We start from the raw sequence: 16196 nt of genomic DNA on the forward strand, positions 1-16196 counted from the left end.
TGAGGTAGTTTGGTAAGGCTATGGGTTCTCTTTGTAGGCCTTGTTGAAGAGATATGTCTTCAGAGATTTGCGAAAAGTTAGTTGTTTCATCAATAGTTTTCAGGGCTGTAGGTAGTACGTTCCACAGCTGCGTTCTTATGTAAGAGAAGGTAGTGGCGTGCATCAGTTTGTATTTTAGTCCTTTACAGCTGGGGAAGTGCAGATTGAGAAATTTGCGGGATGATCTTATGGCGTTTCTGGGAGGTAGGTCCACGAGGTTTAGTATGTAGATTGGGGCGTCTGCGTGAATGATTTTGTGCCTTGAACTCAATGCGTTCCTTAAGTGGGAGTCAGTGAAGTTTCTCTCTTAAGGGTTTTGCACTTTCATATTTAGTTTTTCCAAATATGAGTCTTGCGGCAGTATTCTAGGCTGTTTGGAGTTTTTTGATAGTCTGTTCTTTGCAGCCAGCGTACAATGCATTGCAGTAGTCCAGATGACTTATTACCATTGATTGAACCAGGATACGAAAGATGTATCTCGGGAAGAAAGGTTTTACTCTTTTGAGTTTCCACATAGAGTGGAACATCTTTTTCGTTGTGTTCTTCACGTGGGCATCTAGAGTGAGGTTTCGATCAATGGTCACTCCAAGAATTTTCAAGTTTTGTGAGACAGGAAGAGAGCAGTATGGTGTGGATACGGTGAAGAAGTTGTTTGTGTTACGTTGTGAGGTGAGTACAAGACATTGTGTTTTTTCTGCGTTAAGTTTTAGCTGAAATGCATCCGCCCAGGAGTGCATGATTTGGAGTCTTTGGTTGATCTCGTTGGTGATTTCATTTAAGTCATGTTTGAACGGGATGTAAACTGTGACATCGTCTGCATATATGCAAGGGTTGAGTTTTTGATTGGCTAGAAGTTTGGCTAAAGGTATCATCATTAGGTTAAATAGGGTTGGTGAGAGGGGGGATCCTTGGGGACTCCACATTTAGGTATGCATGACTTTTACGTTTGTATATTGTATTCCATGCAGACTGCACTGCAAATTTATTCACTGTTTTGGATGCCAAACCAGGAAAGAGGAATATAAAAGATTTTAAATAAATATGTAAATAAAGGGAACTGTGTAATGCGCAGGGAGTTGGCTGACTGGCTGCAGTGGCTGCCACGATGGTCTACAAACTAACAGTGACAAGAAAGGCAAGTGCAAAGGTGACCCAGAGGTGGACAGGCACTAGCTATTCCCTGTGAGGGGGTGGAGGGGGGACTCCAACTATTGGCAGAGATGGTGAATGGTTTCTTTGTTGAGGCAGAAGCGATCTATGAACTGCTCATCAATGAGGTCAAGAAACTGTGTCCTGGACCTATATATCCCATGGGTCTTCCAAGATCATGACCTCCATAAGCCTTAGACCTTCAATAAGAGACCTAGGAAGTCTAGGCTCATTTGGAGAACAGATAATTATCTATGTGACTACACAGAATGAGGGACTTCCACCATATTCAGTCACTGAATAGTACAGTGGAAGAACCATTGAGTGTAGGAGTGGCCTAGTGGTTAGGGTGGTGGACTTTGGTCCTGGGGAACTGAGGAACTGAGTTTGATTCCCACTTCAGGCACAGGCAGCTCCTTGTGACTCTGGGCCCCATGTAAGCCGCATTGAGCCTGCCATGAGTGGGAAAGCGCGGGGTACAAATGTAACAAAACAAAAATAAAATAAAATTCATCAATGTGCCAAAGTCTTCTGTCAATGGAACACCAGGACTGGCCAATTCATTATGTAATGTACTCAGACCTTAAATGGCACAAAAGGATGGTGAAAGCATGTTGTTTGGTAATTACAAGGGTTGAGTATTAAGAAAGCAAATATCACAACCATTGCCATTAGGGTATTTTGTCATTAAGAAAGACAGAAAAAACAAAATGGAGCAGAATGTACTCCTTAAAGAAAATCATCTCAAATATGCCAATTTAAAATCAAAGGAAACTCAGGGTACTTAGCATACAAGGCATGTGAACTGCCAGTTTAACCAGAGAATCTTACCTTGCATGTTGTTGCAAGATGGTAAGATCTTTCCGCAAGATACGAATTGCTTCTTTCTGGTTTTGGAAACTGGATGAAGAAATCAGTGGCACAGGCACTTTCATGAGCTTCAAGGGAAGACAAGGGCTTGGCGCATCATGTTTCTTCAAATTACTCAGGATTCTGTCCTTTGCTGTAACTGAAAAACAGAAAATTTCTGATCATGTACTTCACTCTGTGCTTTATTGGCATAATAAAATACTAATTGTCACTTACTGCTAATGCTAATTATATGCAATTAAATCTGATTACAAAATGATATTTACCTGCCAAAGGACTAGTGGAATCCAAGGAGATAGATAAACTGCTAGAAGCTGCATGAGATCCAAATTTAACCCGATTCCAAAAATCAAAAGCTTCTTGAAATTCATGATTTATTTGCTCAGTATTGACAAATTCCATCCACAGGTCCTACAATATCAAATTAAAATAAGATTAATATGTGAGTGTATCTGTGCACATTGTATTGTATTCTACTGTGCTGTATTTACAGACTTCTATTCTGTCTTTCAAAAATGATACAAGGTGGATTACAAAGAAAAAGCTTCAACAGTTAAAGGAATCACAATATTCATAGAACAAAAAATACATTAAAAAATCACTTATAATTAAAATACTTAAAGTGACTGTCACTGACTGGAAAAAAAAAAAGATACTTTTTAAGAGCCTTCCTAACCAATATATAAGGAGTAATTAAATGGATTTGAATAGGAATACTATTCCAAAATGTAACACTTTGGAAATCAAAAGAGTGTGCCCTAAATGATTTATAGGTAATATTCTCCATAGATGGAAAATCTATTAATAATGTTGTCCCACTTCTCAAGTGGGTCTACAATTAGACAAAATTAGAAGCTGACCTACTGTTTCCGCATTAAGCCCATAAACACTTCTATAAACCATACATGCGAGTTTAAAATAAATGCATTCTTCTACTTTAAGCCAGTGCATTTTACTCAGGAATGGAGAAGTTTCCGAATATCTCCCTTCCCTGCACATCAATCGGGCTGAAGTATTTTGAAGTAATTTAAGTTTTCTTTTAAGCTATTAAGTAATAGAGCAGTAAAGAGAATTACAATAATCTAAGGGCCCGGTTTACTAAGGCATGCTAGAGTTTTTAGTGCACCCTAAAAATTAGCATGCGCTAACATTAGAGACACCCATATAATCCTAAGGATGTTAGCATGTGCTAATTTTTATACAGGGCCCTACATGTGGTAGTAAAATAGCCTGAGCAATAGTCCTAAAATGTCCAGGATTCAAACTTGATCTAATGGATCTTAAACGAAGCAATACAAAAGAAAAAATTCTTGACCAGCCCATTTATCTGATGCTCAAATGTTAGCTTAGAATCCAATTATTACTCCTAGCACCCTTGATTTTTCTTCAAATTTAAGAGTTACTCCCAATGGCAGAGCTAAACCTAGTGTTGAAATTTTTTGATAGTCCCCAACCAAAGTAATATGTTTTTTTGTGTATTGAGTTTAAGGAAGTTAGATCTAACCCAATCCTCAATAACAGAGATAAAATTTCACATGTGAAATGTGTTATCTTCAATAGACGTTAAAGACGGACTTAACAGTAAAATGTCATCTGCATAAAACAAGGAGAAATAATTTTTCTAAATATTTCCCTACTGAAGTTAAAAATAAATTAAACAGTTGAAGGGACAAAGGTGACTCTTGGGGTACTCCACATTTTGGCCATTTTTAATAACAATATATTTTCTGTTCCTTAACAAACCTGAAAACCAATTAAAAACAGACCCTGTTAATCCTAACTCACTCACTCTGTATAGCAACAGGTCATGATCTACCGCGTTAAATGATGCGGAGATAAGTACATAAGTAATGCCACACTGGGAAAAGACCAAGGGTCCATCGAGCCCAGCATCCTGTCCACGACAGCGGCCAATCCAGGCCAAGGGCACCTGACCAGCTTCCCAAACGTACAAACATTCTATACATGTTATTCCCAGAATTGTGGATTTTTTCCAAGTCCATTTAGTAGTGGTTTATGGACTTGTCCTTTAGGAAACCGTCTAACCTCCTTTTAAACTCTGCCAAGCTAACTGCCTTCACCACGTTCTCCGGCAATGAATTCCAGAGTTTAATTACGCGTTGGGTGAAGAAAATGTTCTCCGATTTGTTTTAAATTTACTATACTGTAGTTTCATCGCATGCCCCCTAGTCCTAGTATTTTTGGAAAGCGTGAACAGACGCTTCACATCCACCTGTTCCACTCCACTCGTTATTTTATATACCTCTCCGTCAAACTACAGCAATACAACGTTTCTACCAATTGTCAAATATTTTCTTATTTCTGCTACTAAAATATACATAGTTAGATACGATTATGTGGAGGGGAATTTTTGATATGAGAGGAAGGGCAATGCTGGATGGAAGTGGGGAAGAGAGAGGAAGGGCAATGCTGGATGGAAGTGGGGAAGAGAGAGGAAGGGCAATGCTGGATGGAAGTGGGGAAGCGAGAGAGGGCATTGCTGTATCCTCTTCTGAGCTGGATCTTCAGCAGAAGGCTATAAAATGTGTCCGAAGTCTCCCAGGGAAACTCCCAGGGCCGCAGATACTGGAAGAGGCAGGAACTGAGGAAAGGCCCTTTTTAATAAATAAGCCTGGTGCAAAAGGAGCACAAATTACAGGGAAAAAAATTCACCAGAGTTCTCAGGCCCTGTCAAAACCCCCGGAGAAGCCCTCAAAGAAAAACTGGGCACCCCAGCAGAAGCGTCAAACTCAGTGCCAGAGTGTGAGGGCTCCAAGAGAGACATCAGCTGACCGGTAGGAACCGAGTTGGTGGGAGCCTGCAAAATGGTGCGTGCGCCTGATCCCTCCGAGCAGGAAACAGACACCTCGGGGAAGAGGGAAACACTGTCCCCACTAAGGCCTCGGTACAGCCCACTAACAGAGCCCCAATGCTGATCTCCTCTTTCCGCAGCAGGAACATCTCTTGACTGTCTCCGCTGCCATAACATGCATCGCAATACAGTTCCCCCCCTTCCCAACTAGTTCACCGGCTGCAATGTCTTATTTATTTATAGTTGGTGGAGGGCTGCAGCCCAGACAAACCAGAAGCAAGAGACAACCGGGAGGAGGGGAATCTCAGGGTGAGGCAGGGACCTTGGTGTGCCCCCAAGGATGGCTCTGCTTGGCCAAACACCCCTAGCTCAACTGGCTAGTCCTAGCTCAGGAGCAGTTCCACAAACGATGAATCTAGGAGCTGGTGAGAAGCTGTCCACAACCTGCTGGAGATACAGATATACTGACTGACTGAGGGGCTGGCAATCCGGTATCACTGGCTTCAATTTAGTACTCTATCTCCACCTGCTGGTAGATGGACACAACCCACTAGTTTCTGGATTCATCTGCTGCAGAGTCTAAGGAAAGGCAAATTATTTCACTACAGAACAAATTTTTAAGGTAAAAACAAATACTACAGTCCATCTAATAGCTTCTTTAATTTACTGCTAGCTTTACCAAAACGGGCAGGACTCATGATCCAACAGGACTTGGGGCCAACACACAGATACAGCGTGCTATATTCTACATGCTTGATTAAATGGAAGCATTAAAATGAAGGCCAGTGCAATAAGTTACTTCAGTGAGGTGATTCCAAAAAAATCATAAACATCTTTAAAAGGATATTTTCTGTTTTTTAAGAACAGCATGTGGACAAACTGTTCAAGATTAGTGCCTGCTGCTTCAAGTGCATTACCTGGACTTAGTCCAGAAAATAGATGGCAAAATTAATTTTTATAGAAATTTTAACTACAAGATGTGCAGTATATAAAATAACAGTCCTACTTCCCCCACAGGAAATACATTTCATCACTGCCAGCCACTGTGCTGTGCACCCGATTTCACAAATGAACTTAAGTTTTGAATCTTGCTTTCTCTTACAGTAGTGTTCTACTATCAGAAATACCAGAAGTAGATAAAAGGGACAGGCTGACTCACCTGTTCATTCAGCATGATCTTTGCTAGTCTGTGTGCATCATACTGCTTTGGTAAGGAAGGAATGTAGACATCTCCTTTTTGAAAACTCTCATCCTCCAGCCAAACAGTAAATACATTGAAAAGCCTACAATGTGAAAGAAAAGTACAGAATAGTAGTAGTAATAGTAATAACAGAATACAATGATTACCAATGACATAAAAGTTTTATTCTTACTGATCATGAAGAGAGATGTTTCTTTAACCCAGTGGGTGAACAGCAGTGTAAATGGAGCCCATAACTATCATGAAAAATAATATATAAGGGTTGCCCATCAGCTATAGGATTTATTTTCAGAATCCAACTTGTGACGTGAGAACATTTTACAACTGTTCCACCCGAAGGCGGAGCAACTCCCGAAAAAGGAGCTGCCTCTTCCTAGGTATATTCAGCCCCCTAACATTTAGAAGCAACAGTGTAATATCAGACATCTTGATCAATACATATCCCCCTCCCACACATCTCCAGAAAACCCCATACATCCATCGCCCCCAATCCCCTCACTCATTCCACCTCATCTCACTCTTCTCGCAAACCCTCCCACTCCCGAGTCTGCAGATGCAGCTTCTAAGTCTAAGCTTAATAGGTTTCCCTTCAGAAGTTCTCTTTCGTTTGGTGAAGAGCTGGACAAGCTGGTCCGCAGTCTGGGAGAGACTAAGGTCCAGAGATTGCCTGAGGATTGCCCTAAGGGGTCTGGTCATGGTGCTTTTGCTGGCCACTGCAGAGGATGCGATTTTTGTCGCTATAGGCCAGGTAGAGTGGCACCAGTTCAGCGTTCCCGTTTTTTTCAGAGGACTCAGTCCTTTCAAGGCAATCGCAGAGGAGGAAAGGAAGCAAGCTCATTCTTCCAGTCTTCTTCTCATGCATCGCAATGAAGGTTTGTGGGTCTAGCGTCCGATTCCCATCAGAGCGCAGTTAGCGCAGTTTTATTGGAGGTGAGCCCAAATTACCGCCGACCAGTGGGTGTTAGAGGTTATTCAAGACAGGTACACCTTAGAGTTTGCGCATCCTCTCTCAGATGCCTTTCTGGAGTCTCCCTGCCGTTCTCATCTCAAGGCGGTGGTGGTAAGGGAGACTACAGAGGCTTCTCGATCCTCAAGCTATTTGTCCAGTTCCATGTTCAGAACTCCAGCAGGGCCGCTATTCCATTTACTTTCTAGTCCCAAAGAAAGAGGGTTCTTCCAGGCCGATCCTAGATCTCAAGGCAGTCAATTGGTCTGGTTCCATGTTGGCGTCGATAGGAGCAGTGCCCTGGGCGAGGGCTCACATGTGGCCTCTTCAAAGGTCTCTACTCTCCAGGTAGTTGCTGCAGAGGGATTCTCTACAGGCGAGGTTGTCCCTACCGATACAGGTGAGGAGCAGTTTACGTTGGTGGCTCCACACGTTCCATCTCTCCAAGGGTATGCCCCTGGAACAGCCGAATTGGATAGTGGTCATGATGGATGCCAGCCTCAGCGGCTGGGGAGTTCACTGGCAGGAGCAGTATGCTCAAGGTCTTTGGTCTCGACAGGAGTCATCATGCTCAATCAACTTTCTAGAGACCAGAGCGATCTGGCTGGCACTCCAAGCATTTCATCATCTTCTGGCGGGCGAGGCAGTCCGCATTATATCAGACAATGCCACAGTGGTGGCCTACATCAATCAGCAAGGGGGGGCAAGGAGTTGCCTCTTGGAGGTGGAGGCAGCGGAGCTTCTGCGTCAGTCGGAGTTGCATCTGGTGGCTCTGTCTGCGGCACACGTGGCAGGCATCCTAAATTTTCAGGCGGACTCTCTCAGTTGAAACACCCTGGATCCCAGGGAGTGGACTCTCAATGAGTTAGCATTTCAGTCAGTGTTACAGCGTTGGGGGCTTCCGACGATGGATCTTTTTGCGTCTGTGCTCAACGCAGCGCTTCCCTTGTACTTCAGTTATCGGCGGGACCCCAAAGCGCAGGGAGTAGATGAACTTCTTCAGTCGTGGCCGACCGGTCTCCTTTATGCATTTCCTCCGTGGCCTCTCATAGGTCGTCTCATTCAGAAGGTCGTCTCACAGAGGTCAATTAATTTTGGTGGCGCTGGATTGGCCTTGCAGGCCTTGGTATGCCAATCTGCACTATCTTCTAGTTGATTCTCCTCTTTGGTTTGCGCAGTTGAGGGGTGTGCTGTTCCATGGGCCAGTGGCCCATCCGGATTGATTTTTGTCTTACGGCTTGGCTCTTGAGCAGGTAAGGTTGATGAAGAGGGGGTATTCGGCAAGTGTTGTTGCCACCATGCTTCAGTTGAGGCGTCAGTCTATGTCTCTAAATTATGTAAGGACTTGGAGGCTTTTTGAGGCGTTGTGTGAGGAGCGGAGTATTTCTCCTTTTCAGGCTTCGGTGCCCCAAATTTTGGATTTCTTGCAGACCGGCTTTGATAAGGATTTGGCCTTGGCCTCTGTTAAGGTGCAAGTTGCTGCTACGGCTTGCTTTCAAGGACACATTCAGGACAGGGCAATGGCATGTCATCCAGACATAGTCTGTGTTTTGCGCAGGGCGAATCTTATTTGTCCGCCTTCCCAATTGTTTTTTCCTTAGTGGGATCTCAATTTGGTGCTCTCAGTTCTCACCAGGCCTCCGTTTGAGCCTTTGGCTTCCTGAACATTAAAGGATCTGACTCTTAAGATGGTGTTTTTAGTGGCTATTGCTTTGGAGCAGCGAGTCTCTGAGCTGCAGGCTCTTTCTTGTAAATCGCCAGTTTTGGAGTTCTCGATCAGGTGGTTTTGTGTCCCGTTCCCTCCTTTCTCCATAAGGAATTGTCACGTTTCCACTTGTCACAGTCGGTGGTTTTGACCGTGCTTGGTTCTTCTTCAGGTTCTGAGGATCAGTGCCGTTTGAAGTGACTGGATGTCAGGCGAGTTCAAACAGTACTTAAAGGCTACGGAAGAATTTCGTAGGACACATCGTCTCTTTCTTTTGATTGAGCGTGCACACAAAGGGCTTATGGCCTCCAAACCCACCATTTCACGTTGGCTTAAGGAAATGATAACTTCCGCGTATCTGCTCTCCGGGAAGTCAATACCGGAAGGTGTGAAGGCCCATTCCACAAGAGGGCAAGCGACTTCATGGGCAGAGCGTTCCCTGGTGCCTCCTGTGGACATTTTTAAAACGGCCACTTGGTCGTCTTTGCATTCCTTTGGACATTCAGTGTCATGAGGAAGCGGTGTTGGGAGCAAAGGTTCTTACGGCGGAGTTACTTGGATCCCTCCCATGATCTTACTGCTTTGTTACTTCCCATCAGTCACATTCTGGGCCGGTCTGGAGGGATGCTAAGGAAGGAGAAATTAGGCCTTACCTGCTAATTTACTTTCCTTTAGTCCGACCAGACCGGCCCAGATCCCTCCCTTAGGGTATTCTGGTGTTAAGATTCTGTTGTTAGTTTCCGGTTGGATCGGAGTTGTACGTTTGCTGTGCTATTTAAAAAAAAAAAAAAAGCAACCAAAGAGCAGAAACGAGATTGGGATACAAAGAGTTGATGTGTGCTCTGCTTGCAGTGGCATTTCAGAGAAGCATGCTGAATTTGAGGCACTGGCTCTACGTTAGCCATGTGCCGGTGGCTGCTCAGGCTTGCGGATGCACAGACAGGATTTTTATTCTTTTTTTCCTTCTTCTGCTTTGGCATGTTAATACTGGATCTTTCTCTAGCTTGCAAGGGCTCTTATTGGCTCTCTCTCTAGAGTCACAGCTCTCAGTCTCCACCTGCTGGAAGGCGTGCACAACCCATCAGTCACATTTTGGGCTGGGCCGGAAGAACTAAAGGAAAGTAAATTAGCAGGTAAGGCCTAATTTCTCCATTTGTTGCCAGAGAATGTGGTAAAAACAGTTAGCTTAGTGAGGTTTAAAAAAGGGTTGGATAGCTTCCTAAAAGAAAAATCCATAAGCCATTATTAAGATGGACTTGGGGAAATCCACTGCTTATTTCTAGGATAAGCAGCATAAAATGTGTAGTATTGTTTTGGGATCTTGCCAGGTACTTGCAATCTGGATTAGCCACTGTTGAAAACGGGATGCTAGGCTTGATGGACCTTCAGTCTGTCCCAGTATGGCAATGCTTATGTTCTTGTCCTCTAGTTCTACCGCATTTCCCTCTCTGGAAAAGGTTTGTTTGAGAATTGATACCTTTCCCTGTGGAACGGTAGGCACGAGCTAGTACTGTGTCTAGAAGGGCTCCAATGAATTCCAATTGCTGTACAGGTTGCAGGTGGGACATTTAGGTAGCTGACCATGAATCCAAGTAGCTCCAGCACCCGAATAGTACTCTGCATAGACTCAAGAGCACACTCCTTCCACATGCTCTTGAACATCCAACATACATGTAGGGAAACACATGCACTCCCAGTCTGTGTAGCAACCCTGCGACTACCACTAGACATTTAATGAAGACCCTGGGAGATAATTCAAGGCCAAAGAGCAATACGCTGTACTGGAAGTGGCTTGGGTCTATGGGGATCCACGGAACCGAAAAATAAAGGAAACTTAAAACAGGACAAAATGACTAGGGATGCTAAGGGGAACAAAAATGAAAATAATGAAGAAGAAAGTGACAAAACCCTATGAGGAAGGCACGAGAAAAGATAAACTGAACACGCTATGGAGAGATCAAAAGCACAAATTCTCTTTTCCACAGAAAAACAAAGATCGCTGGTCCCACACTTACACTTTGGCAGGAAGGCATCTGTGCATGAGTGGTGGGATGCTGCCAAAGGCCTCTTAAACAAACAGAACGCTTAGCTTTGTCCACACCAGGCTTCATTAGATGATGTCACCCAGTTGTGAGCTGATATGGCCTGCTTGTCCTCAGAGAAAATTCCTGACAACCACTTCAGAAGAGTGCAATCAGAAAAGCATCTATCTCTCTGCCCCTTCTCCAGTTTTCAAATAGGTATGCAGTCAAGAAGTTAATCTGTTAGCTACACTGGGATGAGTAGTAGAGTTCCTTTCTAATTTTTAAAATGTATATTTTATTGTAAACCACCTAGATGGTATTGCCATTGGGTGGTACATCACATTTTCAATAAACTTGAAAAACTTGGAAATGTGGTCAAGAAGCCTAAATTTCTTGGTTTAGCCTTGTGTAGCATGGTAAAGCTGACTGAGCCCATGAAGTCAGTCAGCAAAAATAAAACAGGCACTGAGCCAGGTCACTTGGAATAACAGAACCCTAAACAGGTGGTCAGGAAAACATAGTCCACAAGAAAAAAACAAAAAGGAATTTGAGGGAATTGAACCTGGTTCCCCAGGATCTCAACCCACTGCTGACCCCCATGCATGAGCAATTAAAAAGAATAAAAGAGGGGGGTGACCCACAGACCTTCCAACAGCGACAAAGAGACAGCCCCAGAAGTTCAGGAGATAAAAATCACCAATGTAAGACCAAAGGAGTACTATAAACAATTAAACAGGAGGTATGTAATACAGCACTATAATACAGCAGTGGACTTGACACAGAATTGTGTTTTGGCAGATAACGTTTGCTTCAGGAGTTATAAAATCTAAACAATGTAGTGCCTATCTGCTATATATGAAATAGCCTTCATGTTTCATGAAGTTTTGGCGGTTCCCCATCTTGGCACTCAGCATATATAGTTTCTCTGAGGAAGCCATTTCATACGTAGCAGCTAGGCATTGAATCCTGAAGCAGGCATTATCTGCTGAAATACAGTTCTGTGTTGAGTCCACCGCTATGTTATAGTGCTCCATATCAGACCTTCTATTAATTTAACTGTTGGTTTTATATAGTGCCTCTTTGGACCTACATTGGTGATTTTCCAAAAAAAATTGTATATTTTTTATCTCCTGAATTTCTGGTGCTATCTCTTTGTCGGTATTGGAAGATCCATGGGCCACCCCCACTTTTGCTCTTTTTGGTCAGTAAAACAAGGACATTCAATGGCAGGCTGATCTATAGTAAGTATACCATCATTAAGTCAGCCACCTACAGCAAAAACACTATATTAGAGCAATGCAACAATTAGCTGAAGTTGCATCCTAAGAAAAAATTATGATAGCATGTTTTACTATCTAATGCTATAATTTCATTTTTAAAATTTATATATTGTTTAGACCTAAGCAGTTTACAGTTTTCCATTTTACAGGTACTGGGTCAGTCCCTAGTGGGCTCACAGTCTAAGTAATACATTGTACTACTGTTGTACCTGGGGCATCGTAGGGTTAAGTGACTTGCTGAGGGTTACGAGGAGCTGTAGAGGGACTTGAACCTGGTTCCCCAGGCTCTCAGCCCACTGCTGACCATCAGGCAGCAGCGGGAATTGAACCCAGTTCTCCAGGTCAGCCACCCGCTATACTAACCATGAGGCTACTCCTCCACTGTATACACCTTTTTGCATCAAACTAGTGGCAACCCATTATTGTTCCATAAATCTGCTTTCATTACAATGTAATTCTGGATGTTTAGACCAGGGTGAATTAAGAAAATCAGACAAGCTTTAACTGGTGAGCACAACGTATAGATGAAAGAGTTCTTCTGCAATGTTCCACAGTATAGTTTTACACTGAGCAAAAAGGATAATGATAAAAAGATATAACCTCCTTATTGAACAAAGACCATCCCATGCAACATTTTCATACCTGACCAGTTCTTTATGCAGTTCTGGTGATATCAAGTGATCAGGTGTGCTAGTGTCCTTTTCATATGGACCAGCACTGTCATCTGCAGGAGTCTGTACTCGCAGAGCTTTGCTGGCAGCATGGTGAAAATCTGCTAGGTCTGTGAGGCGTTTCTTCATTTCTTTCAAAAGATTAACAAGAGAAGGGCTGTGGAAAAACCTTCTGCCAATACATCCATCCACAGGCAATCTTTAAAAAAAAAAAATCAAATCTATATGAATCTCCAAGTTCTGGCTTCAATCCAGATCTTCAATCACCATATCTTCTCATTAATCCATACCGCTTTGTAAAGTAATTTTATGAGAGTAAGGTGCTCATTTTCAAAGCACAGTATCCTATGTAACTGTATAAATCTATGGGCTTTGAAAATGGGGCTCTAAGTGTCCATTTATTCAGGTAAAAAGCATTTTACCTATATTAATCGTCTGAAAACTGTCCTCACTCAGTGTGGCTAAAGCCTGGCCATTGCTTTACACTACCAAATTTTTAGCTGCACTGAGATGAGTTGTTTCTATAATGTGGTTAGGTTGGGGAAGGAAAGTGTGCACATAATTAACATTTTCAAAATTTGTGTACATTTCTAGAAGAATTTTAACCATACTAAACAAGATGCAAGGGATCATGTGCACCCTGTACCCAGGACAAGTTTCAAAGTGAAAGCTGGACCAGTAGAGGCTAGTTTGTCTTTGAAAGTAGTATAAACATTCACAGGCAAAAGCTATCCATGGTCTATACCCCAGTATGGACAGTTGAAAATTAGCCCTATATAAACTGAATATGCAAAAGTAGAGATTAAACAAGATGCAGTACAGTCTTGGAACAGCAGCCCCAGTGATATATTCCAATAGAAGGGAGTTCAGGGGCTGCAGACTTCGTGATCCAGGAGATGTTTCAGCTTTCTCTCCATCAGGAACAAAAAAAGCAGATAAACAACACAGCCTTTTACAGCCTATTAAAACTATTAAATGATTACTCTTCTTTGAGTAAACTCAATGAGCCCGATATTTAGCCAGCAGTGATCAGCGTTTTGCTACCACTGCTGGTATTAAACCCGGAAATTCAGTGCCATAATATGCCCAGCACTGGCGCTGAATTTCCAGGTTAACACATAGCTGGCGATATTGAACATTTAACTGGCTATGGGTTACCGCATAAAGATAGGACTGACTTTTATGCGGTCCTACTTATGCAGTTAACCTGGCCAGTTAAGTGTTAAACATTTGCACTTAACTGTCCGAGTGCAGACTCCAACCCCCAGAATGCTCCCAAAATAGTTGTCAGTTCAGCGCTAACCGGTTATTGTCAGCGGCACTAACTGGTTAAATGCCAACTGAAAATTAGCAGCTAGCCTCGAACAGGTGATTTAACCAGCCAGGAGCTGTTTCTGGCTAGTTAAATCACTTTGAATATTGACACCAATATGGAGTGAGTTCACTGAGCAGCTAGTTCCTGCATGCTGCTGTTCTCCACACCATCTTCAAATACAGCCCACACATATATAGAGAGTTCCCCTCCTCTAAATTAAGCAAAGGAAAAGGAGGGGGAAAAAAGGGCCCTCATAAAGGATTTCAACTGTAGTACTACTAATCATTTCTATAGCGCTACTAGACGTACGCAGCGCTGTACACATTATATACAGGTACTTTCTCTGTCCCTAGGGGGATCACAGTCTAAGCGGGGGTTTTTTGTACCTGGCGCAATGAAGGGTTAAGTGCCCAAGGTCATAAGGAGCTGCAGTGGGAATCGACCTCAACTGTAGGTTATATTCTTCTGTTTCTACTAGTCTAAAACGCTCCCTGTTACAACATGACACTCCCATGTCCTGTTGCTCTCCAGTGGTTTGAAAAAACCACAACAAAAGAGAACAAGAAGGAATACTGCCTCCTTAACTGAGGCTTTGTTGCTAAGATCACCAAGCAGCCGAGCCTGGTGGCCCAAGCCTTCTAAAACACTTTATATTAGAGTCTCTTAGCTGTACACATCAGCCTATAGTCTACGATACTGATCTCAAACCCACCCCTCAGCATCTCAAAGTCTCTACTGGCACAAAAATGAATCCACTCCTTTGCAGGCTGGTTTTAATCCTGGTCTCTTCTCTCCTCTCTCCATGATGGAGGTAATTCTATATAAAAGAGTGACGCAGGGACAAAAATTCATCCCCATTCCTCACCTGCAACCAAAACTTTTTCCCATCCCAACAGTCAAGCAAACTTTCTAAATCCATCCCCACACTGTCCCCATATTCTCCATCCCTGTCCCTTCACCAACCCCACAGTATTAAATTTTCTTCCCCAGGTTTCACCACTCAAAGGTAGATTTTAATGCAATTTTATGGGACTCACAGGCACTGTAAATAAACAGCTTAGGCCCATAGCTTAAAAGACAAATAATTAATACTGATAATGAAACAATAATAATACTAATAATATAGTTCATTATTTAAAATCCATTAATAAACAGTAAATCATCAACTGTCTCCAGGTTTAACTTAGTCCGATGATCCTCAACTGTATGACCAGCTAATGAAAACACAAGTTCAGAAGATGTTTCTGTGACTAGAATTTCCAAGATAATTCTGGCAACAGATGACAGCTTCAGCCAGACATCAGATTTCAGCTGCCAAAAGCTTAACAAGTCATCTGACAAATCTGTGGAAACCAAATACAAATCCAACTCATTAGATTCTGGCTCTATAAAAGTAACAAACAGGTCGCCAAGAAAATTATCAGCATATAGCTTCTTTTTTTTTTTTTGAAGGATGTGATCTGACTTCTTTATCAACAGTTGATGAGTTGTCCATCAAATTAGTCACAGAATGATCAGGAATGTCTAAGGCCATCTTATGGATGCCCTCAATGGCAGCTTGCCATTTCTCAGATTCCATGAAGTTTCTTCCTTTATTTTGAACTGTTCCTATGCGGTTGCTACTCTTGCATCAACTGCCTTCTCCCCCTCCTTGTGTACTCTGACTTGTGGGCTTCCCCAGAAGTCAGTTTCGTCACTGCTTTTATTTAATCTATCAGTCCCCTTGCTACACTTATATAATCATATGGTATCTGCCTTCCATTTATACAGTGACGACATCCTCCTCCTTTTTCCTACTAACCCATTCAATCCATCTATCGACCCCCTTCAAGATTGTTTAGACTTGGTTTCAGAGCGGTTTTCTGAGCATAAATTAGTCCTGAACAAGCAAAAGACAGTTTCTTGTTGGTTTACTGGAGGACTCCCCTTCCCTACTATTACCTTCAACCTTTTCAGAACTCCTATATTGCCTGTAGACTCTTTCTATTAGTTAGGAATCACTCTCAGCTCTCTTTGTCTCTTCAGATATCCAATCTCGGCAAGACCGGTTTCTTTGTTCTTTGACAACTGAGGGCAGTTTGATGTATTTCAGTCACAATACATTTCATTCCCTCATTCTTTCACCACTAGTCACCAGATTAGATTACTGTAATATTGTTTATCTAGGCTCCACTCGTGCCAATT

At 42.6% G+C, this 16196-nt stretch overlaps 1 protein-coding gene across 1 annotated transcript in view; it reads right to left on the reverse strand.

Moving 5' to 3' along the window:
• Nucleotides 1-16196, reverse strand: part of EPG5 (ectopic P-granules autophagy protein 5 homolog) — a 231820-nt gene that overhangs the window by 101236 nt on the left and 114388 nt on the right. The window contains exons 23-26 of the mRNA XM_030192892.1: nt 12669-12896; nt 6030-6153; nt 2325-2469; nt 2020-2197 (exon numbers count right to left, since the gene is read on the reverse strand). Coding sequence (XP_030048752.1) covers nt 2020-2197; nt 2325-2469; nt 6030-6153; nt 12669-12896 — 675 coding nt within the window. The remainder of the gene's footprint in view (nt 1-2019; nt 2198-2324; nt 2470-6029; nt 6154-12668; nt 12897-16196) is intronic.

This window comes from Microcaecilia unicolor, chromosome 2 (genome assembly GCF_901765095.1).
Source record: "Microcaecilia unicolor chromosome 2, aMicUni1.1, whole genome shotgun sequence".
Lineage (NCBI taxonomy): Eukaryota > Metazoa > Chordata > Amphibia > Gymnophiona > Siphonopidae > Microcaecilia > Microcaecilia unicolor.